The 26,847-nt window shown below is 37.8% G+C and overlaps 1 protein-coding gene and 1 long non-coding RNA gene across 9 annotated transcripts; one reads left to right on the top strand and one right to left on the bottom strand.

The window, feature by feature from the left end:
• The first annotated feature begins 7,180 nt into the window (after window positions 1-7,180).
• LOC104595729 (uncharacterized) lies at window positions 7,181-9,734 on the top strand. 6 transcript variants are annotated; one of them, XM_088888404.1, is made up of 5 exons: window positions 7,181-7,631; window positions 7,731-7,946; window positions 8,759-9,025; window positions 9,134-9,222; window positions 9,440-9,734. In XM_088888404.1, exons 1-3 carry the CDS (start codon window positions 7,404-7,406, stop codon window positions 8,801-8,803), a joined length of 489 nt encoding a protein of 162 aa, XP_088744530.1. In that variant the 5' UTR covers window positions 7,181-7,403; the 3' UTR covers window positions 8,804-9,025; window positions 9,134-9,222; window positions 9,440-9,734. The 6 variants fall into 6 exon arrangements, with proteins under 6 accessions (XP_088744530.1, XP_088744529.1, XP_088744528.1 ...); XM_088888403.1 differs by having other exon boundaries at window positions 9,347-9,734; XM_088888402.1 differs by having other exon boundaries at window positions 9,134-9,734.
• An 8,586-nt stretch (window positions 9,735-18,320) lies between these two features.
• Window positions 18,321-25,442, bottom strand: LOC104595728 (uncharacterized). 3 transcript variants are annotated; one of them, XR_016075873.1, is made up of 4 exons: window positions 24,491-25,442; window positions 21,278-21,406; window positions 20,595-20,690; window positions 18,321-19,648 (listed from the first exon to the last, which is right to left on the bottom strand). It is a non-coding gene; the product is annotated as an uncharacterized LOC104595728 (long non-coding RNA). The 3 variants fall into 3 exon arrangements; XR_734939.3 differs by having other exon boundaries at window positions 18,321-18,789; window positions 24,491-25,425; XR_016075871.1 differs by having other exon boundaries at window positions 18,321-20,690; window positions 24,491-25,428.
• Between the last annotated feature and the right edge of the window lie 1,405 nt (window positions 25,443-26,847).

The raw sequence follows: 26,847 nt of genomic DNA, 5'->3' as shown, positions 1-26,847 counted from the left end.
CTTGGAGATTTTGTAGAAACAAAGATAGTTTGTGTGCCAAAGTGATTGGGGGGTTTAGAAGTCTAATGGCAAGAAAAGAAATTCTAAAAGAAGGGGTTTGTTAGAGTATTTCGTGCAAGGTTTTTAAAACCGATCTGGACAACTAACCTATAAGGGGTCCGGTTCCTGGGTCGAACGGTCCGACCGTTCTAACAAAAAACAATTTAAAAAAAATTAAGAAAAATAAAAGTCGGTCAAACTGTTGAACGGTTCAAATAGTTTAACCGCCCGGGTCAGTGGTTTGCTGACCAAATTAACAGTTTTGGGGGAAATAATGGTTCTGTAATAAAATGGAACCGATCACCTGACCGATTTCCGGTCCAACCGTCCGGTCTGATCTGGTTTTGAAAACCATGATTTCGTGTGGGAATCACATAGATGTATGAGAGGACCCATGGATTCCTAACCTTCCATTTTTCAGACCCATGGATTCCTAACCTTCCGTTTGGATACGGATCTTCCTAGCTTCTTCTGTTGGGCAGGATAGATTATTTTGGATCTTGGACCCCAGGGGTAGATTCTCAATAAAATATTCTTACCATGTGGCATTCAAGATGTCTTTAGGCAGGACAATGTGGAAACTTCTTCTAGGCTGTCTTTGAATCATTGGAAGAAGACTTGTCCTTAAATATCCCCCAGAAAATTAAGCATTTAATCTAAAAATGCTGTCACAATAGTGTGGCTATGAATCAAGTATTGGCTAGTAGAGGAATTTTAGTGAATGAGATGTGTTTTCTGTGTGAAAAGTCCTCAAAAAGCATAATCCATGCTCTTCTATTGTGTGGTCATTCTCGGGGATGCCTGGTTTGGTTGCAATCTGAATCTTTATTTTGGTAATATATGTGTGCTAACACCTCTTTTGTAACTTGGTGGGCAATCTGGTTGGATTAAGTTTCAAGTATCAAAGAGTTAGATTTTCCACTCATTGAATTCACAATTGTTATGTTACGGACAATTTGGAAAGCAAGAAATGAAGTGAAGACAGTTTACCTCAAAAATCGGAAGATTGTTTTCATTATAGAAACCCAAGCATCGCTTCTTTTGTTTGGACTGGTCCGAGGCCAGGTTTTTGTTTAGTTAGAACAGATGGTAGTTTTTTAAAGAATTTTTAATTCAGGATGGCAGTGGTTCTGTTTTGAAAGCTACCTGTGGCCCTTGTTAGATGAAATTAGCCAAGTTTGGTGACACTTATGCTATTAGATCTTGCTGCCTTGCAGCAAAAGACCTCAGGCCCCGTTTGATTCGCAGGAAATAGGGGTCTATAATTGGAACCGGAATGGATTATTCCAATTCCAACTGTTTGGTTGGGTAGAATCGAAATTCTATTCCTGTTTTTGCAGAAATGGTATTCCCCCATTTTAATGGAATGACCATTCCCTACCTCTCCTTTGGGAATGAAATCTCATTTCTGTTGATTTCAATTCTCACTTCTATTTCTGTCTAAACTAAATAGATTATGAAAATAGATCATTTCAACTCCGATTTCGGCTGCGAACCAAACGGACCCTCAGTATTATTAATTTATTAGTCTTTATTGACTCTCTTCTCTCATTCGTTTGACTGTCAGCCTGCTGTGTTTGGCCTCTTTTATCTGATATATTCAATCTTCAAGGAATCATTGGACAATGCAAGTTTGTCATTCTCTTCACCCACGATCTCTTTCAAGAATGATTGAAGACAATTCTTCGTTTCTTTAGTTTTCGACTGTAAAGGAATTAAAAAAACTGCCCATGGTAGCCAAATGCAATCTTTTTTATTAAGAACAATAAAGCAGAAACAAAAAACAGTTAAAACTGTTAAATAAAACCAAAATCCAACCCTGTTGAACCAGTAAAGAGTCGAATATATGCTATTATCCGGAGTGGTATAGTTTTCATGGTTGCATAACCTCAATGGCTGAATACAAACTAAACAAACATACAGTGACAAATGACCATGTCTAAGAGAGAAAATTTATCGATACTTATCAGTATTTATTGATTAACTGAATTAATTTATTGAATAACATAAGTTATTTAGGGTCCGTTTGGTTTCCGAGAAATAATGGGATGAGAAGGAATGAGATGAGAAAAGAAGAATATATTTTCTCATTTTTTGGTCCAAATGTTTGTTTGTTGAGACCAACTATCCTACAGAATATGTTTCTAATGTTTGGTTGATGAGACAAAGAGATAAAGAAATACCACAGAACTGGAACAAATCCATGGGGCTAGCAACAGATTTGGAACAAATCCATGGGAAAACTCCAGATCTGGAACAAACACATGTCTCTGGCCAGATCTAGAGTGCTAAAGTTAAATCAGAGGACAATAGTAGAAGATCTGGAACCCAAGTGTCGTGTTTCAGTTCGCCAGCGAGGAAAGACTAGTCCGACCGACCATGGTTGGAGCGATTCAATGAGTTGAGGGCGACCATGCAGATAAACAACTGTCAGAAACGTTACCTTCACCGGAGATGAAGGATACAAGTGGTCGGAGTTTGGACCGTTACAGAGGTGGAGGATGAGAACAGTCCACCCCTCGATAAAATTTCTTCACTGTCGTCGCACAACTTTCGTTTCCCAGTGGGGTCACACTTATTTGGTGAGACCCCACATCCCATATTTTGAGAAGGTTATTCTCATTGCATCGCAACATCTCTCCCAAAACAAATATTCCTATATTCTCATATAAGTGGCACGAACCAAACGAACTATTAAATTTTGTGATTATATTTAATTAACATTAATTGTCTGTTAATGTAATCTTATAAGACGTGATCATTTGTCATCGGATATTAAAAGTAATTTCCTGTTATTTAATCTTATAGAATGAATCAATGAACTAACAGTAAATTACTTTTAATTTACTGTAATTAACAGTAAACTACAGTAAATTAAACTTCCTGTTAATTCATGTAATTTCCTGTGGATCAAAGAGAGGTTGATTAATTGTAATGTAATTTATTTGGCTACTTTGTTTAATTTAAATTTTTTGGCAATTGGGATATCTGTAAATCATTCTCCCTCTTGTTAATTTGCTCTCTCCTCATTTTACAATTAATTGTATATTAATTTAATAATAAATACAAAATTTGGCCAATCTCACTTGGATCGGGCTCATGGCCTGACGTAATTGGGTTTGTCAGAATGCCCCTGCTTTAGTTTGACTTAACAATGGATGTGCGTTGTACGTTGAAATTTTAAATTATAATGACAATTATTATCGTCACTATTATTATTATTATTATTTCATCATAAATAAAAAAAATATTTTAACAATTTTTTATTTAATATGATGAATGTATAACATTAGAAATGTTTCCAAATATTTTTAACAAAATTGAATTTTTTGTGTTCTATCTTTTTTAAATATTTATTATTCAATTATGATATCACCATGAGTTTATTTGAAAAGTTTGATAATTGGTTCACCATGTAGATAGAAAAATAGCAATACTTTCAGGTCAGTTTTAAATTATATATTTCATCTACATTATATAAATGATGTTTGTTTATTATACTTAATTTTTATTTGATATAATTAATATATAATATTAGATATGTGTTCAAATTTTTTATAATTTTTATATTTTTGTTTCCTTGTACCTTTTTATTTTTTAAAAATTTATCATTTTACTATAACATCATTGGTTAATCCATTTGACCCAAACCGCTAACCCACCACCCAAATCATTTATTATTGCATTTCCATCATTGATAAAATTATGTATAATACTTATTTTTGTTCAATATAATGATGTATAATATTATAAATTGAACCAATATTTTATTTTTTATAAATATATAGCATCAAATATGTGCCCAAATTGTTCTCTAGTTTTTCTTTATTTTTTGTGATTTTTTTGTATTTTTATTTTAAAAAAATTATTATTTGACTATGACATCGTTTAATTTAATTTCAAGGTTTATTTTAGATTTGTAATTCCATTATCATCATTAATAAAAATATTTCTTACATTTCGTACTTAATTTTATTTAGTATAATGAATATATAATATTAAAGATATGCTCAGTTCCTTTTTTTGTATTTTTATATATAATTTATTTTGATTTGTTATTATTTAATTATGGCATTATTGGTTAACCCATTTGACCCAAATGGTTAAATTGCTTACCCACCACTGGAAGGAAAGAAAATAGTTTTATTTTCAAATTATTTTCAAAATATTTATTTCTATACTTTTAAAATCAATGTTGTGGATTTAATTAATAGAATTTAATGGTGAGAAAAATATATCTTAAATATAGGATTTAATGAGAGAATATACCTTAGATATGAGACTTAATGAGAGAGAATAAGAAAATGATTTTATTTTGAATTGATTTTAAATTTTAAAGATGTTCCCTAAATTTTCTGCAATTTCCATATTTTTTGCATTTTATAAAGTTTTAATTTTTTTATTATTTAATTGTGGCAACAATGCAACATGGGTTGGCCTATTTTATTCAAGATTGTTCAATTTTTTATGTTATTAGAGTTATTTATCTATGGATTTAATTAATAGAATTTAAAAAGAAACAAAAATGCCTTAAATGTATAGTTAAATGAGGGTGAATGAGAGTTAATATCTTCAATCTAATTTAATGAGTGGGAGTTGATGCAATGAATAAAAATATTAAAATTACATTTTCTGCCCCCATAATAGATAGGGACCCTATTTCAAAAAAGAGGTATTTTAGTCTAGAAAAAATTCGAAAGCCTTAGACCCTATTTGTATTATAAAAAAAAATAGATATAGATTTTACCGTGATGACGTGGTGGAAGAGATCATATTGGCGCCCCACAGCACATCCAAGGGGTGCATTGGGATTTGGGAACATTTACCATTCACAAGTACTAAAGATGTTCCAATGTATGCTCACGTGCATGAGGGGCGTGCTGTATGGGGCGGGCACATTGTAATTACTGTTAAATGTAATTAAATGTAATATTATGTTATTTATAACTTAAATTATAATTACTGTTAAAAAGCATTTAGTTACAGTTTTAAAAATATATTATTTTTTGAAAAAAATTAATGTATTTATTAAAATAATAATTACTGTTAATTGTTGTATGATGCACTGTTAATTATTTTTAATGAAATAAAATTTTCTGGTTATTAAAAAATAAATAATGTTAATTGTTGTGTGACGCACTGTTAAATAATACTGTTTTTAATAAATATTGTAATTATTAAAAAAACTGTTAATTAATAAATACATTACTGTTAATAAATGCTGTTAAATGTACTTTATTACAGTTTAAAGGTAATTATTGTTAATTATATTACTGATAATTAATAAATACATTATTTTTAATGTATTTATAGTAATTTATTAAAATATTGTAATTATAAAAATATGGTTAATTACATTTTAAAATATTGTAATTATAATTACTGCTAATTACAATTTAATTACCGTTAATTGTTGCCAATGCACATTGAAATGGGCATGTGAGGCGCCTGTGTTAGGGCTACAAGTCAAGCCAGGTTAGGTCGGGTTGAGGTCAACCCTAGTCCAACCCGAAGTTCTAAATCCCAACCCTAACCCTAACTTTAACTAAATTCTTTCACCCCTAACCCATTCTAACCCAACCTGAAGTCAATTTCAAGTTGGGCCCAACCCAACCTTCTTCCCATCCCTTAGAACCTCATAGAATTTCTCAATTTTAAATCTTAACTCAACTTTCACTATATATATTAATCCTATATTTCATTAGTATTTGTTTGTTGATGTTTTTTTTTTTTGTTCTTTTGGCACAAAATTCAGAAAAACAAGTGTTAAAAATGACTATAGTTTATTATGAATTATGACTTACAATAGATCTTTCTTGGGCGACAAACAATATAGAGGACATGAAGAATAAAATTTTCATAAAAACATAAAATAATGTAATTAAGGTTTTAGTCTTTCTTATTAGGATTAAGTGAAGTGATTATCTTAAAAGAAACACATGATACTATGTGGTGGGGGCTATACAAATATCATGCATCTAAACAAATCAATGTATATTATATATTACATATAACATATATTTATATATTACATGTACTGTAGAGTCAGATTTAAATTGGGTCGGATTAGCTAAGAGATCAACCTTAATCCAAACCAAAGTAAAGTCGGATTCATTAATTTCAACCCTAATTCTAACCAAAACATCAATCTGACCCGACCCGATCCAACCTTTTCGGGGTGGATTCGGGCCAACCCGGCCCAAGTTGCAGCCTTAGCCTGTGTGTCACTTGTCCTCGGCATCGGCAACCTATGACTTTACAGAAGCGATGGTGGGGTGGGGGATAAAAAAGTCAATGGTCAGTTGGATGCTCGTCTATTCAACGGGGCCCATTCTTTTCTTTGGTGAAAAACGGGGCCCATTCACCATCGTAGTCAATGGCCTCCATTTGCTTCAGTGTGGTCTGTCTTACTGTATAGTTTAAATAGAGGTGCAAGTTGGAAACCCTAGTTGAAGAATCTACACTTTATCGGGCTTGGGCGTTCGGTCTTGGGTCCATTCGAGCCCGCCCAAGTTACCTCCCTACTTTAATTTTTAATAAAAGAAAACGACATGAGGGTTTTAGACCTTTCAAATGGGAGGTTCTCGCCTAATGTCAGCCAGAATGATGAGCCAGAAAATGAGTTCCCGGGCGCGAACCAAACGGGGCCCCGTTTGCATTGACTATTGATATTAGGTCGGTTGACAGGACAACCATGCTGTCCGTGGTCGACGTGCCGGTCGCTTTATCTGTTCTCTCACCCACTCTCCTTCCAAATCAACATTGACTGGACTGGACCGACGTTAGACGTAGTGGGGTGGGGCCCACTGGATGACGTGTCTCCACACTAACCCTCCAGCTCTGTGTGAGCCGTGAGGTGTGAACCCAGATTTTGAGATTAGGCCCGGATGAAATAAGCAATTAAGCATAGAACAACGCGGAATTGTTTGGCATCTCTAGCTTGTTACCATGTTATCGCCTTCACCCTCACCGACCTAGGTTTCGTCCATGCACCGTTGATCTAGCATGGTTTATGACTGATCTTTGGTTCGGATAGGTAATGATGTACTTGATTTTCCTCCTGCTATGCGCCTACAGTCCATCCCACCGTGTATTAGGAACGTCTATCAATGATAAATACGGAAGATGTTCCCAATGCATACGGGGCGCCAATCTTTTATCTCGAAAAATACCCTAACTACCTCACACAGAATTACAAATCTTCTCTCGCTCTCTCGCTCTCTCGCTCTCTCGCTCTCTCGCTCTGCATAGTGCATAGACCATAGTTATAGCTCAAAATTTATTTACAAATCAATCAAGAAATCTCAGTCGCTCCTTCTTTCTCTTTCTGTATCCCCAGGAGTTTGTGAAAACGACAAGAGGAAATGAAGGACGACGTCGCACCGACACCATCGTCGAAGAAAGAAAGCAGCAGCGGCGACGGGAGCCTATTCGGCAAGGGGCGGTACAAGTTCTGGGCCCTGGCTGCTATTATACTTCTCGCGTTCTGGTCTATGTTCACCGGTACAGTTACCCTCAAATGGTCGGCCGGTAACCTAAATCGTCTCTCCGACGACCTTGATACTCCGATCCACGACGATCTCGACGTCCTGGTTTGCTTTTAATCTCCTTTCTATTTGTTTCTTCCCTGTGTGTATTCTTTCGCAAGTGTTGTATTTTGGCTGAAAATATAAGTTCCTCGCCGGCAATAGGAAATCGAGGAGAGGGAGAAGGTAGTGAGGCATATGTGGGACGTCTACACTCATAGCCGTCGGATCCGGCTGCCTCGATTTTGGCAGGAGGCTTTCGAGGCTGCATACGAGGACTTGACTAGTGATGTTCCCGGTGTCAGAGATGCTGCTATATCCGAGATCGCTAAGATGTCCGTGCGCTCTTTAGATCTCGAACCTCCTCCAGTCCAATCAACGGTTCGTTTCCTTTCTTCTTCTTCTTCTTCCGGGAGATAAAGCTAGATTTGCGGAATGTCTATTTTCAAGCGTAGTGGATGTATTTATCTCCATTTGTTTTCCAAAATGTTTTTTTTTTTTTTTTTTTGGGGGGGGATGCCATTATTGGGTTTTAGTCTCTGTTCGTTATACTCCTTTTTATTTCGTTTTGGAAGTATTTGGGTTTCATTCTTCGGTTGCATGTTAGTCACTTAGTTCTGCTGTTAATCTTCAATTTAGATTTTTAGATTGTATCTGTTCTGTTACTGCATTGTTCTTTATTCTTCTGCTTCATCTATCAAATTTTTTTTGATAGGCAAATAGAAATTATATTCATTCAAGAAAGAACTAAAGGGAGGGCAAGTTGCCCTCCACCATGTACAAAAAGAGCTTTACAATAACTCTTAGAATGATCATTTTTCTATAAGGTTTCAGGAACTCAAGCCAAAGTTTTCTAATTTAGCTTTGGGCTTCTCTAGCAAGCACTTTGAATTGTTAAATACCAGCCGCAGGTTTTCATGCGTGCGCATTTTCCAATTTTACTATTACCAGTTCAGAGACACTGAAGCATTTAATTTTTTTTCTCAAAGAGAAGAAAACAAAAAGCAATTTAATGTTTGTATGGAAGAAAACTTACACGAATGGTCTTACCTTTTTCCTCTCTGAATCTTGAAGAAAGTCATAAATCGCTGGTGTTTGATCAATTTCATCATTTATGCACCAAATTGTGAATAAATATATTAGGTTGCCTATGGGGAAACATTAGCTGTCTCAAAACTTTTTTCTTCATGCAGGAAATTGGTTTGAATATGATATTTCCAATTGGTATATCTCTTTGAGAATCTCTTTTCAATGACTTATTGGCTGCCCAAAAGTAGGCAATAATGCCAAAGTAACATTCAATGGGTGCATACATTGGGTTGCTTAAAATCATCATGAGTGACCCACTGCCTCAAGTTGTTAGAAGTTTAGAACCGTTTGAACAAGCATCCCAAGTAAAGATGATAATTTTCATATGAAAGGTGTTGCATCATACATGTGAAATGAGTATGTTGTCCAAGGTGATGGATGCTTGTTTTTCTCCTCTTTTTGCTTAATGAAATTAATCAATTGTGAATATCATAGATTGGCACCAAAATTTGAAAGGTCTCTGTGGTTTGCATGTTCAGAGTGCTCAAGTGATTAGGAAGAGGCCCAAGCAAGCAGAGGAAAGCAAGAAGCAGGTGACTTCAGCAGGGAGCCATAGATGAAATGAAGAGTATGTTTGAAAACCCTAATTCACAAGCTTCATCTTTTATGTACTTTCTCTCGTCAAGGCACCCGATATTCTTTGGGAAAGGTGGAGAGTTAAAAGTAGATACACTTTCATATCTTTGTGGCAGAAAGCTTAGGATCCTTGGAACATTTCCCCTCCTCATCTTCTTTCTCCTTCAGAATCTTACAACCATGCGTCCCCCTTGATCTGTTGTGGATAGGTGGATTCTATACTACAGTTTTCAACAGTTGGGTTCAAGTGGAAATATGTTTCTGAAACCTTGCCTAGGAGGCTCTTCATCAAGTTATGAGAGCATGCGTAAGCAAGCTTCAACCATTTTCATTGTCCATTCCTCTTCTTGAACCTTATTGCTCTGTTCACTCAATTGTCATATGTATATTTATATTTGACTGGGATATATGAAAGCAAGAAAGTGAGGTTAATTTAAAGATCACTGCTTTCATCTGTACACTTAATTTGACTAATGATCAAAGGGAACAAATCAAGGTTCAATATATTGGTATGTTAAAGAGTATCAGAAATGCAATTTTAAGAGTTATATTGGGATGTTTTATGGAAGTATGGTGGAAATTCACTTAAATCTCAAAACACCAGTAACACTAATCTCAAAGATCAAATGGATATAGATACTATATAGTAGTTAATATCAGAAATGCAATTTTAAGAGATATATTGGGGATGTTTTATGGAAGTATGGTGGAAATTCACATAATTCTCAAAACACCAGTAACACTAATCTCAAAGATCAAATGGATATAGATACTATATAGTAGTTAATATAAAGTAATATGTTATTGTCAGCATCAAGGTATTACATGATAATTTCATCTCTAGATTTATAAATTATTAAAAATCAAGAGAAAGTCAATCTTTAATCTGAAAATTACATTAGATCCATGCTAATGGTAAATGATCCATGTATCCAAGATACCGATCATAAGCAACTATTAGTGGTTCTTTCCTACCACTATATGTAACTATTTGGTAAACTATTCTGTTTAAGTTGAAGGTGATGTAAAAATTTAATTCCATATAATCTCATTTCTCGACATTTCATTGTAACATGGTCTGGTGGTGAGAATTCTTACTTGCCACGCAACTACTTGGATTGATTCCTGGCTATTACATGATTTTTGTTTTGAAATTTAAAAGTTATAGGGACATTAGGCTTCATGGCTGATGAGGGCAGATTTGGCCCTCCAGTGAAATTGTGACACGTGGCACCTCGTGACAACTAGGCAAACACCCAGGCAAACAACTTACCAAGTTGGTGTCCCACTCGGGCACCGGTCTGGCTGGCCTGGCGCGACCTGCACGTGGCCTCGCGCGGCCCGCGCGGCCTGCGTGCAACCTGGTGCGGCATGCGCGATCTAGCCGGATCAGCCTGGTACATGATCCGACCTGGCCGACCTGGCCGACCTGGCAACCTATAAGACGCCCATCGAGAACCATTAACGGCATACCCCGTGAGCTCGGTAGCTCACCAAGGAGCTCGCCAAGGAGCTCGGTAGCTCACCAAAGAGCTCACCAAGGAGCTCGCCAAGGAGCTCGGTAGCTCACTAAAGAACTCGCCAAGGAGCTAGGCAGCTCTCCAAGGAGCTCGCCACCAAGGAGCCAGGCAGCTCGGCATAGCTCCCCCGGTAGGGTAGCTCGGTACAAAAGAGTAATTTGGCGTATCGCAGGAAGATCTCCTGCCTGACAACCTGGTCGAGACACCGACCCGCCGACTGACACAGGCGCCGACCTGGCAACCTGGCCTGTACACAGGCGCCGACTTGGCAACCTGGCCCGGACACAGGCGCTGACTTGACAACCTGGCCCAGACACCGACCCGCCGACTGACATAGGTGCTGACCTGGCAACCTGGCCCGGTCACCGACCCGCCGACCTGACACAGGCGTCCACCTAACAACCTGGCCCAGACGTCGACCTAGCCACCTGACACAAGCGCCAGCCTAACAACCTCGAGGAGTTCATCACCGTACCCCAGTTCTGACGGGATATGACAAGTCTTACCGTTTGAAGGCTTTTCACCCACGTAACCCGCGAGGACACAACTATATAAGGACTCCGACCCCCAAAGCCAAGGGGGAGGAAAAAGGATGGTAACCCCTACTCTCTAGCTCTTTCATTTCTCTCCAAGCTCTTTGTAATCAGAATGCTAACTTAGGCATCGGAGAGTCCCTGCCGGGAAAATACCCCTGGGTCATCTGATTCAGTTCTCGCAGGTCCCTCAGCTTCCGCCGCCTACAAAGGAGAGGAAATCACCTCACGCGGAGGGTAGTCGGGTTGCGCTGCACCAGGGAGCTCCACCATCCTCTAAGTTGCAGGCCGCCTAGGAGCAAGTCAAGTGACGAGTCCACCAGGCAGTTCGCCACCAAGGAGTTCACCACCAGGCAGTTCGTCACCAAGTAGCTCTCCACCAGGAAGCTCGCCACCGAGTAGTTCGCCACCAAATAGTTCATCACCAAGGCACGTCACCACCGTGTCAAACAACGAGGTACTTAGCCAAAAAATTTATACATCACAAAAAATGGTACGTGACCAGAAACGGTTACATCAATTGGCGCCGTCTGTGGGAACACGCTACAAAAGGCCAAGTTCTCATCCTACAAAAGCTAAGTTCTCATCTTACCAATGCTAACTCCTCACTTTTTAGAAATTGAAGCTATCGTTTTATAGTTTACATTTTTTATGAACTCAAAGACTATGCAGGGAGCTAACAGACTAAGTAGCTCTACCAACCTTACTTTCAAATCAGATAATGCCTCATCAGTCCTCTCCGCAAGGTCCCCCCTACAAAGATGAGCTCTTCGTGGCTTCTGCGGGAGTTGACGGCCAACAGACTACATGGGCGCTCTTACCGGTCGAGCCTTGCAAGGCTCCCGTGTGAGCTGACGACCTAAAGTTAGTAGTGCTGCCCCCGAAGGTCAAGCTCCTAGTAGTTTCTTGTAGGAGTGGGTAACCGGCATTACGAAGCTGATGCAGCACAATCATAGCTCGACACCTCACAGCCAAAGCCTACGGGCCACATTACTGCTTAAGACCCGGTCGCCTCTCCGGAACGGTCAAAGTCAAAAAAGAGTAGACTACGAGTCATTCCCAAAGCCTACGGGCCACATTACTGCTTAAGAACCGGTCGCCTCTCCGGCACGGACAAAGTCAAAAAAGAGTAGACTACGAGTCACTCCCAAAGCCTACGGGCCACATTACTGCTTAAGACCCGTTCGCCTCTCCAGCACGGGCAAAGTAAAAAAAGAGTAGACTACGAGTCACTCCCAAAGCCTACGGGCCACATTATTGCTCAAGACCCGGTCGCCTCTCCGGCGCTGGCAAAGTAAAAAAAGAGTAGACTATGAGTCACTCCCAAAAGCCTACAGGCCACACTATTGCTAAATATCCAGTCGCTTCCTCAGCAGGAGCAAAATCAGCAAAAGTGAACTATAAGTTGCCCTAGAGCCTAAGGGCTACACTACTGAACAGGCGGAGACCCCCTCGCCTTAATGGCAGCTCACCACATACAGGCAGCTTCCGAAGCCTAAGGAATTGGATTAGCACCTACTAGCTCGTCGACTTACGGGCCAAAAGAAATCTACTCCCTTCGCTAAGTTACTCTCAGCTCGGGAGTGGGGGGCAATTGATGAGGGCAGATTTGGCCCTCTAGTGAAATTGCGACACGTGGCACCTCGTGACAACTAGGCAAACACCCAGGCAAACAACTTACCAAGTTGGTGTCCCACCCGGGCACCGGTCTGGCTGGCTTGGCGCGACCTGCACGCGGCCTGGCGCGGCCCGCGCGACTTGGCGCGGCATGCGTGGCCTGGCGCGGCCTGCGCGACCTGGCCGGATCAGCCTGGTACATGATCCAACCTGGCCGACCTGGCAACCTATAAGACGCCCACCGAGAACCATTAACGGCATACCCCGTGAGCTCGGTAGCTCACCAAGGAGCTCGCCAAGGAGCTCGGTAGCTCACCAAAGAGCTCGCCAAGGAGCTAGGCAGCTCTCCAAGGAGCTCGCCACCAAGGAGCCAGGCAGCTCGGCATAGCTCCCCCGGGCTTCTCGCCACTTGTAGGGTAGCTCGATACAGAAGAGTAGTTTGGCGTATCGCAGGAAGATCTCCTGCCTGACAACTTGGCCGAGACACCGACCCGCCGACTGACACAAGCGCCGACCTGGCAACCTGGCCCGGACACAGGCGCCGACCTAACAACCTGTCCCAAACACCGACCCGCCAACTGACACAGGGCCGACCTGGCAACCTGGCCCGGACACCGACCCGCCGACTGACACAGGCGTCGACCTGACAACCTGGCCCAGACGCCGACCTAGCCGCCTGACACAAGCGCCAGCCTGACAACCTCGAGGAGTTCATCACCGTACCCCAGTTCTAACGGGATATGACGAGTCTTACCGTTTGAAGGCTTTTCACCCACCTAACCCGCGAGGCACAACTATATAAGGACTCCAACCCCCAAAGCCAAGGGGGAGGAAAAAGGATGGTAACCCCTACTCTCTAGCTCTCTCATTTCTCTCCAAGCTCTTTGTAATCAGAATGCTAACTTAGGCATCGGAGAGTCCCCGCCGGGAAAATACCCCCGGGTCATCTGATTCAGTTCTCGCAGGTCCCTCAGCTTCCGCCACCTACAAAGGAGAGGAAATCACCTCACGCGGAGGGTAGTCGGGTTGCGCTGCACCAGGGAGCTCCACCATCCTCTGAGTTGCAGGCCGCCTAGGAGCAAGTCAAGTGACGAGTCCACCAGGCAGTTCGCCACCAGGGAGTTCGCCACCAGGCAGTTTGTCACCAAGTAGCTCTCCACCAGGGAGCTCGCCACCGGGCAGTTCGCCACCAAATAGTTCATCACCAAGGCACGTCACCACCGTGTCAAACAACGAGGTACTTGGCCAAAAAATTTATACATCACAAAAAATGGTACGTGACCAGAAACGGTTACATCAATGGCCATTATGAAGGAATTTGAAATTTAAAAATTTTAAAGCAGGATTGTAGAACCAAAATTATTATTTGAACACTATTAGCCACATGGTTTAAACTGGACCGGGCCAGACGGTTGCACCAGAAAAATCGAGAACCAGTCACGTGATCGGTTCTATTTTTCTTCAAAATCGAATTTTGGCCAAAAAAAGCATTGATTTGGTTAGTAAACCCCTGACTTGGGCGTTTGAACTATTCAAGTGATTTGACTGTTTTTTTTTTTTGTCAAAACATGGCGATTGTTTAGTTCGAATGGTCGGACCGTTCAGCCTTGGAACCGGACCCCTGACTGGTTTGTTCTTTGGGTCAATTTCAAAAACCTTGATTAGCCACCATAAACTGATACTATGAGGGTGTTTGGTTCCGTTTACATTTATTCATTAAACGTTTATGATAGTGCCACATAGGTGCGACTTCAACATTTTCTCTCTTGCTCTTTTGCATGCATTGAAAATGAAAAAGTAAACTTTGGTTTTTGTGCATGCTAGCCGTTTGTTGAAGTTACTTTTTAAAGTTTTCAAAAACGGTCAGGCGCTTTTTCACTGTTACTAGGGCTGTTCATAGGTCGGGTTGGGTCGGTTTACTGCAGTTTTTTCAACCGACCCGACCTGGTCGGGTTACTTGACATAGAAACCGAAACCAACTCAGTATTAAGTAAAACCGACCTGGTCGGTTTGAGTCGGGGTGGGTCGGTTTGGGTCGGTTTTGGTTCTAAGTTCATCTCTGTGATAAAATCTTGCTAATTTTAAAATCAGTCATAAATTGAACATCATTTCAGCCATTTCCTATGATAAAATTTAAATGAAAAGTTGCTCATTAATCACTATTCACTAATCCAAAGTTTCTTGCAACCATTCAAAAACTAGGTGGCCTAATGGGCTTTGGAACTTCATGTTTAAACTTGGAACTAAGTCGGTTCGGTTCGGGTCGATTTCAGTTTTCTTGTGTGAAAACCAAAACCGACCCGAATCATCGGTTTAGGAATTTGCACAACCCGAAATCGACCCATGCTGATGAAAACCCAGCCGACTTGGGTTAGGTCGGTCTGGGTTGGTCGGGTTGGGCCTTCTTATGAACAGCCCTAACTGTTACAGTGATGTGGAGCCTAGTGGTGCTTAGTTGTCATAAACGGTTGTAATTATTGCATTTCTCGATTTTATCAGCAAATAAAATACAAACGTTTATTCAATAAACATAAACGGAACCAAACACATACTATAATTAGCATGCGCCAATATTGTCCTATGTTAACCATGGACCGTTCAATGCATGCCATGCGCTCATAAACTTTAAACCTTGAAGACAATGGATGGGGTCAATTAAAAAGAAGGGGGGTGAAATATAAAGGGATTAAAACAGATAAGGGCAACTTTAGGGCCCTAATATCAATAAAAGTAATATTTTTTAAAAAATTCAAAAATAGGTTAACTTTTTAAAAATAATATCGATTAAGGGCAAAAACACTGTTCATCTTCTCCATCTTGCTATCCATTCATCAGCGCCGCCGCCCGCCATCGCCTCCGCCTATCTCCACCCACCTCTGCCTCAGGCAACATTGTCGGAGGTGGGCGGAGGCAGAGGCAGCGGTGGCGGCGCTGGTGGTCACTCCACTGCCCAACGCCGCCACCTCCACCCACTGGTGTCGCCGCCGCATCTGCCTCCGCCCACCTTCGACAACGTTGCTGGAGGCGGAGGCGGAGGTGGGCAGAGGTGGCAGAGATAGGTGAAGGCATTGCCGGAGGTGGCGACGCTGATGATAGATTGCAAGAGGAAGAAGATGAATAGTGTTTTTGCCCTTAAATTGATATTATTTTTAAAAAGTTAACCTATTTTTAATTTTTCTTAAATATTACTTTTATTGATATTAAGGCCCTAAAGTTGCCCTTATCTGTTATAATCCCTTATAGCAGAAAGGGCAACTTTTGGGCCCTAATATCAATAAAAGTAATATTTAAAAAAAGTTTAAAAATAAGTTAACTTTCTAAAAATAATATCTATTTAGAGCAAAAACATTGTTCATCTTCTCCCTCTTGCAATCCATTCATCAGCGTTGTCGCTCGCAGTCGCCTCCGCCTATCTCCACCCACCTTTGCCTCTACCTCCGCCTTCGGCAACATTGCTAGAGGTGGGCGGCGGCAGAGGCGATGGCGGCGACGCTGGTGGTCATTCCTCTGCACAGCGCTGCCACCTCCGCCCACCAACACCGCCTCCGCCTCTACTTCCGCCCAGCTCCGGCAACGTTGCCGAAAGTGAAGGCGGAGGTGGGCAAAGGTGGTGAAGATAGGTGGAGGCATTGTCGGAGGTGCGGTGGGCAGCGACGCTGATGAATAGATTGCAAGAGGAAGAAGATGAATAGTGTTTTTTCCCTAAATTGATATTATTTTTAAAAAATTAACCTATTTTTAATTTTTTTTAAATATTACTTTTATTGATATTATGACCCAAAAGTTGTCCTTATCTGCTATAATCCCAAATAAAACCTTTTAAGAGGTTGGTTGTGGTTAGGCTTAGATTAAGTTTTGTAGGTTGAGGGGGTTGGGTTTATATATTGAGTAATCTAGTTTTGTTCTTTGGGTTTCTGTTATGTTTTATTTCGATTGTATAAATCTTTTTTTGGTGATTTAGTGGATGCTGAGGGAATTTAATTGACATAGATTTTCATTTGGGTGTATTTGTTTGGAGTTTTCTGTTCCTCTTTTAGTTGATTCTTATCACCATCTCTTGTTTTTTTTTTAAATAAAATTTTTATTTTCTATTAAAAGACGTGTGCTAGGGGCAAGGTTATGTTTGATAATTAAATTGCTAAAACCTCCCATGAGGCTTCTGGTGGTTGTTGAAAGCCTGAAACCTGCCCTGAAGTTTGATAATTGCAATCACTTCCCCACTTTCTAACATAGTTGCAAATAGATCCCCTTATTAGAATCCTCTAAAAAGAGGAAGGAAAATGATTAAAATACCCATGCATTTACTTTTGATCAAAATGTTTATTTTTCAAATTTTCTTTTCATATGAATTTACCTCAAAACCTTCCAATCTCTTTTTTGAAATTGATTTATCTTCTAAATTTGCCTTTCATAATTTATTTTCCAAATTTACCCTTCGTATCAGTCTCTCAAAGGTAAAGCTGCAACTTTAAATTCTCTCTTTTTTTTTTTGTTTATAAATTTGTATTGTTTTTTCCTTAGAAACCAGTCTCAATAGTAATTGAATGATTATTTTGGACATTTTTATGCCTTTTTTAGGGGATTATAAGAAATGGTGTTTACTTGCAACTATGTCATAATGTTTAGGGGAATTGATAGCAATTAACAAACTTCAAGCGAGGTTTTAGCAATGGTCCAAAACTTCAAAGAGGTTTAAGCAATTTACACTTTTTTTTCTGATATTTTCCCATTTTCAAATGTTTAGAATGAAATTTATGTCACATTATTACTAGCCATCAAATTCTGGTATGGAACGCCAGTGACTTTTTCTTTTCTTTTCAAATAATGGATCTGATACTCAAGTATAGGGGATTTTGTATAGCTAAGTACTAACAAGGTATGGCTAAGATGATATATTTCTGAGGATGGCATCTGGTACTTAAATTACTACGATATGGGGGATCTTGCATATATAGGGTTTCCTATGCAGGGTCAGTATAAAAGGGAAGTAGTAGGGATTTAACCTTGATTTTCCACCATTTTTAATGAGTGATGATGTACAGTAATATACCGGATTCATGCCCTTACAATTTCATAGACCTGGCAACTCGATTAAGGTGATCAAATACATGATACAGGAATAAAAGAGTGAAGATGCCAATTAACTAACCTGTTGGTAAAGTCTTTGGTTGGTTGTAGTGGAGACGTAGGATTGAGACCTGCCTTCAACAGAGGTGGCAATTGGGCAAGTTGGGTTGGGTTTGCTTTTGGGTTGAGTTTCAACCCAACCTATCTAACCCGCCAACCCATTAATGACTCAATTAGATAGAATTAAATGGGTTGGGTTCAACCCAAAGCCATCTTGACCCGACCTTACCCATTTAGATAAAATAATGAAAATTATACAAAAATAATAGAAATTACAGGAAATAAAATAGAAATTAAACAAAAAACACAAAAAATGCGTAAAATTGATAAGAATTACATAAAAATTGAAAAATAGAAATTGAAACTTTCATTTTTGTCATTTCTATACATGTAAAAAAAAAAGTATTACTGTGAAAATTACAACATTACAACAGTTGTAGCATGTATTCCTGAACTGCCCTGTATACTCTCGAATTGCCCTTCGGAGTTTGGATTTAGATGGGATTTAATATCCATTGTAAACTTCAACAGGTTTCCTTTCTTTTCTATTGCATTGATAGCCAAAGCTAACTTTGATTTCTCCCTCTAACCTAATAATGGATTTCCCTAACATTACAACTCTTGTTTCTTCTTATGACCATGACTAGTATGTAAACTCTTGTTTTTTCTTATCATCCCTTTCAACCTCCCAATTGCTCTTTTAGAACGTCCAAGCTCAATAATAAAAACCTCAGCACGATGGTCTAGAATAGCATTCAAACCCTGATGAAAATGAATCCTCACTATTAGTCATACATGGCTTCAAACTAAAATGCACAATTAGAAACTTCAAAATAGGTGGCACCCTTGTTGCCTTGCCTGATCTCATAGTCACATCATCACATGATCTCATAGTCATAGTCCAAAAGAACCATAAACAATACATACTTTTTCTAAAGAATTTACAATCCAACAAACAAAATTGATTCTGAATCAAAACATGGAGAGCGTTAGAGCAGCACGTTTTGAATCATCAAAGAATTTAAACTAAGCTGATTAACTTTGTTAACTGTGGGTTAGCTCTGATACCAACTATTTATCAGTTACAAAAATTTCTCACGACCCAGAAGTGTTGTTATTAGCCCTGGGACAAAAATATGTATATAGACTTTTTTCTCTTGATAGGAAGCGGTACAAATATGTATATTGATTAATAAAAGCAACTTACCTTTTTCCACGAGTTCACTGTATGAAGATTCAACCCCTCTATTTTTCTGAAAAGCAACAATCTTGATCTTCTCTCCTTTCCCAACCAGTGCCAATGGATTACTTACATATTTGTTTGATTGACCAGGATGGGAACCAAAACACAGTATCCAAGCTATGGGAAGATTCTAACCCATCATGGAGACAAAAGCTCTACTAAGTTAATCAACTTAAGATTGTTAAGAAAGTTGTAATTATCATATTAATTGAGACAACCCAATTAGCCTTTAAAATTAAACATGAAGAAACCACAAAGAATAGGTCTTTATTCTTACAAATTAAGCATTCAATATAGAATGCAAAGGCAAGGCAGGGTTCACAAAGCCAACTCAAAGACTTGTGATAATGCTATGATGATAGACATGGTAAATAAAACCTACAAAATCCATAGAAATTGTTTGAGCGATGAAAATGGAAATAGAATTTTTTGGATAGGTAAAAGGAAGAAGAAGAAGAAATGCTTTTGATAAGTAGGTAAAGGAAAAAAATAAACTACAAACAAAAGATCTAGAGTTTTTTCAAGTTTGACATAGCACATATTTCCTATTATTTCAACCTCTAAACATCTTTCTAACAGATTGTAGAGCAAGATTAAGTTTACCCAATAGAACCCAACTTCCATTCTTCAGAGCCTATAGAACGATTAACCAAATAGGATATCCATAGAGTAAAATTCCATGAAAAGGTAAAGCAGTTACTATCAAACAGGTAAGGCACTTCAACCTTGTAATAATAAATTAGAATGACACCTATTAAAACATGAGTGTAAATAGTCTTGTAATAATGAATTACCAAAAATAAAAGGTTGCTCTGACCATTATCCATGGTAAAAGTGTAAAATTCATCATATGTAAGAAAAAGAGAAATTCTGCCCAACTCTATCATCCATCCTATCCACATATTTCCTATTTCTTCTCAATGTATCTACATTTTTGCATCACAAACTTCTACACATTTCTCCTCTCATTGGATTATGTCCCACTCACCCACAGAACCAAGAAAAAAAATCTCCAAAAACAGAGAAGCCTTTAATGGATTTTATGCCGCACTTAAAAGGTGGCTTGATTCAATGGTTTCAGTTGAATCATCATAATTCTTTTTACCATGTCTTTTAATCTAAACAAGTATGCACAATTTTTTCTTTCATCATTTAAGTGAGCATTATATCAAATGTTTACAATCATCTAATCAGTCATCTACAAGCATAGAAAATGCAATTAACAAAACCAATTGACTGGTAGGTCCTATCCATTGCATGTATAAAATATTTTTCTATATGTAGATTGTTGCATAAGTCTATCACACAGGTACTTTTGTTGTACCTCTTCCCAAGAATTGCCTCATGCAGCTAGACTAGAATCCACAGAGGGTAAAGTTGCCAAAAGTAGGCTATGGTCAAGGATATTATCCCCCAACTCCTGCAATGCAACAAAAAACTTACAATATCATGCTTAATGTGCTATGATGCCATGTATCTCAAATTAAAAACATCAACTTCATAACCATTTTCTAAATCCTATCAATAAGAAACCCAACAAATCCAAGCAAAATTGGAAAACTAGAGACCAATGATGAAGAAGATCAATGATCAATGACCACTATCAAATTGACAAGCAATATGTGCTGACTTCTAAACAAAAAAAAAAAAAAAACACATTAGGTAAAACCAGCAAGCAAATATCTAAAACCAAATATTTTGCAATGCAGCAATAGCATAATGCACTATTAGGGTCCAATTAAACAAAAAATTCAATCCAAATTATGAGAATTTTAGGTCCAATTGCTACATTTTGCATATCTAAGAGTTACTCAATGAGGAAATCCTAAAACAAAATCCCAAAACTAATTCCATAGATCCACCTCTCCGTTTCATCCTCTGATTTATTTACATCAAAAACAAACAAAAGAATAAATTAATCAGAACTTTTTTAAACTAATAAGATTTTATTATAAAAAACATAAGTTATCCAAATAAATAAATATCTACAAAAGGGGGAAAAATTACCTTCCGAACCAAACAACCAATCTTGTGTACAAACTAGAACTTCAACATTTTCTAGAAGAAGGGAATTGCGATATTGCTCTAAAATTCTACCTCCACCACTAAATGCAGCTTCTGAATCAACTGTAGAGACTGGAATTGTAAGAACATCACGAGCCATCCTCGATAACTCAGGAAAGTAAGACTCATTCAATCTCTAAAATCCTAAGATATCAATATGGCTTTTTCAATCAATGCTTCTTTCCTCTAAATACAAGTCTAATTAGGATTTTTTTCATGAATAACATAGACTTGACTTTGAAAAGTATCAAATTCCTTCAATAACAAAAATGCAACAAGACATTAACTAAATAACTAAATATATGAAAACTTTATATTTTTATTTTCTTAAAAATAAAACTTTCAAATTATAATTACCTCCATTTGATCAAACTCCTCATCAAGCATCATATCATCAATGGACTTGGTTTCAATAATTGATTTCACATTAGGCATGACACTACTACTCTTCATGTATTCGACAAATAAGTTCCTCAATGTTTCCTCAACAAGAATAGTGTGATTTGTTGCATCCTCCACATTATATAACTTTTTATATGCAAACTCCACATATTCTTTCCATTTCTTGTCAAATTTACTTAACATAAACTTGGTCGTCTCCTTCAAAATGGTATATTTACCTTTCAATGCTTTCCTTAAACACAATTCAAATTTACAAACCCCGTAAAAATATAAATTTTAAGTTGGATATTGGGTTTCTGAGAAAACGTTGGTCATGTCATAAAAAACTTTCAAAAACTTAACAATTTTTCCAACCTTCATCCATTCTTCTTCATTTAGAGCATTAACATAATTGATATCATATAATTTCCATGAGAAAAAACTTTTTGATAAAACATAGCCCTTTCAAGCATCAAATATGTGTAGTTTCACCTTGTAGAAACATCCAAAATTAATTTCTTTTTACTCTCAATCACCAATTGATTAGCACATTCAACTGATCTCAATTTGCATGTCTCATAACCTTTAACAAGTTTTACAATTTCTTTAATTTTAAACACCACATTATCTATTTTTTTTCAAACCTTCTTGCACTATTAGATGCAAAATATGTGCACAATAATGCACATGGAAAACCTTCTCATCTAATAGAAGTGAATATTTCAAGTTAAGGTGTCTTCTATACAAATTAACAAATGTATCATTGGCTAAGGCATTGTCTAAATTAATTGAAAATTACTTATTTTCAATTTTCCATTCATTTAATACATCTGACACGTTCTCCAAAATTACAACACCAGTGTGAGGGGGTGGTACATGAGAGAAATATAGAATCCGTTTTTGTAACATCCACTTACTATCAACAAAATTAACAATGATGCACATATATGATTCCGTGATAATTGAAGTCCACATATCTAATGTAAGACAAATTCTACGAGGAAGTGATTGTAATAAATCCTACAATTTTTTCTTCTCCTTATTGTATATCTTTAACACTTCAACTTTTGTAGTGTTACGTGAAATATGTTTCACTTCTAGATTCAAACCAGAATGCATATGCCTAATACCATCATGCTCTTCAAATGAAAATGCATATCCATGTCTAATTATAGTCATTGCCATATTTTCTCTATATGCATCTTGATTACATTTATTAACTCGACTCCTACAATATTCATCACCTCCACAAATTCCTATATAACGCAACATATTTGATGTGCCAACACCCACATCTACACTATATGTTTTATCACAATTTTTGCATTTTGACCTTTCAATTCCATTTCATCATAAAACAAATCAAAATGTTCCCAAAAAATGGAAGTTTTTTTTCTTTTATTCCTTGAAGTAGACCCTGATGATTTTCGACATCATTATGGCAAATATATATATATATATCTGATTCAGATTTATACTACAAACAAATAGAGCCTAAATGAATTTAATACCAACAGGAGCTTCATTTCAATGTTATCAATTCATCACTAATGAAATATTTGCTCTAACCAAAGACACTTTGAAACATCATTAGCCTGTTGCAAAATTCTGATCCAAATTTAAAAATATTCTATCCAATGGTAAGCTACTACAAGACACTAACTTTTGAGTTGTATCTACCACCAAACTGAAAACAAAGAGCATATTAGCTTGGGATCACCTGTTGATGTCTGTTTATGTGTTGGATGGGAGTCAAATCTATATGATAGATGGTGACCTCAGTATACCATTCCAACTTTCAAAATCATAACAACTAAATGTTTTCAAAAGGTCTGAATTGATGAAATGCCATTTTATCCTTGAGCAAGACAGACAAGTAGTGGATAATAGCAAAGGCAAAGATTTCTCTCCAACAAATCTGATTCCAATAAAATGCAATCTCAACAAGAAAAAAAAGGATTTTAAGTGCAGAGGTGGAACAAGCTCTTGGTATATTAGATCAAGCAATTTCTATGGTTTAGAGTGGTGGATTTAGCGACCATAATTGCTCCAGATCTAGCTCCCCAACCCAAGAATTTCTAGATTTGGAAGAGGATCAAGTGGCAGATGTAATTTCTTCACAACATGGAGTCAACTCAAGTGGTATAGTTTCTGTTAAGGCACCAAAAATGGATAACATGAATAAGTGCATAGAGGAAATGGTCGATAGTTCTGATGTCTAGAATTTCAAGCCTGCAGGACTAGATTCTCCTAAATGGGAAATAAATCATAATCGAGTAGCTCCATTATCACTAGAGCAAAGTTTCTCAATTTTAGTAAATAATCAACCAGTTGCTTTGAATTCCTCTCATGATGGGAAAACAGAGCCATCTTTATTAGATCATATAATTAAAGATTTTAAAGAAGGTAGTGCCAAGGTAAATGGCATCCACAAAAGTAATTTAAATGGTGAGACAGAGAAAATAAAGCATCAAAAAGTCTATTGTAAACATAGAGTTACATTTTCAGGTAAATTCTATTCAAAAGATGAATTTGACAAGACATACATTCCCTGATCATCAAGGGATGGAAAAGCTTAAATTGACATGAGATTAGCGAATGCAAGCAACTATCAAATAAGGGCTGCTCAATTCTCAACTCTCTATGAGATTAGTGAACTAATAGAACAAGTCAAAATTTTTCACCATGCATGTTGTAGAGTAGCAAACAAGGTTAAATATACAAAGAGAGAGAGAGAGAGAGAGAGAGAGAGAGAGAGAAAGAGAGTTTGAGTACCTGAAGTACCTGAGATGGCAACCTAAATCACCGTATTGATCTTTGATAAACCCTAAAATTCATTCTTCCCTCTTCGTTGTCCGATAGCCTAAATCATTGTATTGATCGAGTGGTCTCTACTAAACCCTATATTCCATTCTTTCCTCTTCTCGTTCTCCACTTCTCTGTATTGCGCATTGTCTCTGCTCCTTGATGGGTTTAATGGTTAACCATTACCCAACCCACCCAATCCGTTAAACCCCGTGCTTATTGGGTTAACCGACCTACAACGACCCGAAACTAAACAAATGGGTTTGACCCATTAGGGTTGGGTGGGTTTCATGGGTTTGATAAAAAATTGCTGCCCTATCCTTCATTTGGAATGGGGGTCTAGGGGTTTGGAACTTTGGGGGAGGAGAGGATTCATGTATGTTTGTGATCCAACTACTTAGAGAGACTATCTATGTCCTTCCCCCTTAGCCAACTAAAATCTACTTGATGGGTTAAATTACAAGTTTACAACAGGGGACATTTGGCATAGAGCATTTCAAAAGTGTTCCATTTCACAAATGGGCCCCAATTCATAATCATTTCACCTTTTTTTTATTTGAAAAATACAAAAAATCGAGATACAGGCTGTGGAACGTTCAAAGTGATTTGGCATTATTATAATATATTTATAATGACAACTTTATGGCATCTTAGAAAGAAAGCTTTTTCAAATTTCAATGTGCCACATCATCTTAGTGATTCAAGATCATCAAGGCGATTCAAGAAATATCAATTTGTTGTTTCAAGAAATCCCTCTTTTCTCAAATCCCGGAACTAATCATTGTAATTTTTTTTAAAAGACAGACTACTAATCAAATGTGATGTTCTTACTGATTCTGTTTATTTGCTGATGTGGTGTGAATGACACACCAGCAAAAAATGGAACACTTGCGAAACACTTGTGTGCCAAACACCCTCTTAATGACATGGGTCTTTTATTGGGTGTTCCCTTTTCAAATTAAAATTTCAAGGTGTATTAGAGAAGCTAGGACGCCATAGAGATGGACAAGAGAGTGCATTAACATCAAATATCATTGTATTACATCTGGAATTTTATTTATCTTTTTTATTTTATGACTTAAAGACTTTGAAAGGGCTCTTCAAAGGAGACTTGAAACTAATCTACAAAAGCAATATGATTATATTGCCATTTTTAGTCACATTTGTTAGAAACTTGATAGCCACATGTGAGTGTATTGAATGCAATTGGGATCTCCTACCAATAAAACACATTCCAACACCTTACCAACAAGATCTAACACATACATCTCACAATGAGACTAGGACCCACCATAAAAGTGGAACCTTTCATGTATGGGGTATGTGATGTTAGATAATGTTGGTAGTGTGTTTGAAAATATTTTGTTGGTAAGTGATCCAAATTCAATAGAATATTGTAAAGACCCATATTAGAAAGAAATGAGAGGTGAAAATGACTTGTATACAAGTACTGGCCCATAATTTAATGGCTCAAGCTTTTTTTGCTAAAAATAATATCTTTAAATCTTGTGTCTAAAATCGTAGGGGCATGTACCAGTGACTCCCCTCAATCTACTACTCTTCTCCCTTCTTTATCTAAATCTACTACTCTAGATCTATTAGTTATTGGATCCCTAGGTTTAGGAAAAAAAATGAATGCTTTTACCCTCACCCACTTGCCAACATGGATTTTTTGACATTATATTGCTGACTTTTAGCAATTGCCTCTACAAGCCTGAATGGAGTTTACATCTCCGCCCCACAGCACATCCCCACCATGTATTGGAAACATCTCACAATGATAGTACCAGAACCGATGGGAGGTGTTCTCAATACATGGCCGAGATATACTGTGGGGCGGAGATGTAGTATCGCTTGGACGAGAGTTTTTACTTTGACAGGAAAAAAGTGGATCTCTCTCTTAGGTATTTATCTCTCAACAATTTAACCCACCAATCATCTGCGTTAGATAGAAACCTCCAAACCCGCTTTGCAAATAAAGGTAGGTTCATCTCATAAACTCTCCAAAACCCCAAGTCCCTGCAACAAATTTTCCATTGTGGACCCTATAACCTTGATGGTTCTCTCTCCACAAAAATCCCTATGCAACCGCTCCAATAGTCCAATTGTGCAGTTATTTTGAATTGCTAATTAGGCTCAGTTTGAAAGGGATGTACAAATACAAATATGTAGAGTGTAAATTTTTGTATTTTGTATTATTTTGTATGTATGGGTATTTGTACTCTTGGATTTCCAAATTGAGCCTTAGAGTAGTTTTACGCATGGATTTCAAAACTGGATCGGACCAGAAAAACCAGGAATCGATCGGGTGACCGGTTTCGTTTTCC

Source organism: Nelumbo nucifera, chromosome 5 (genome assembly GCF_055504915.1).
Source record: "Nelumbo nucifera cultivar China Antique chromosome 5, China Antique-T2T, whole genome shotgun sequence".
Classification (NCBI taxonomy): Eukaryota; Viridiplantae; Streptophyta; class Magnoliopsida; order Proteales; family Nelumbonaceae; genus Nelumbo; species Nelumbo nucifera.
Note: the sequence above shows the minus strand (reverse complement) of the source record. Positions and strands in the feature narration are given on the sequence as shown.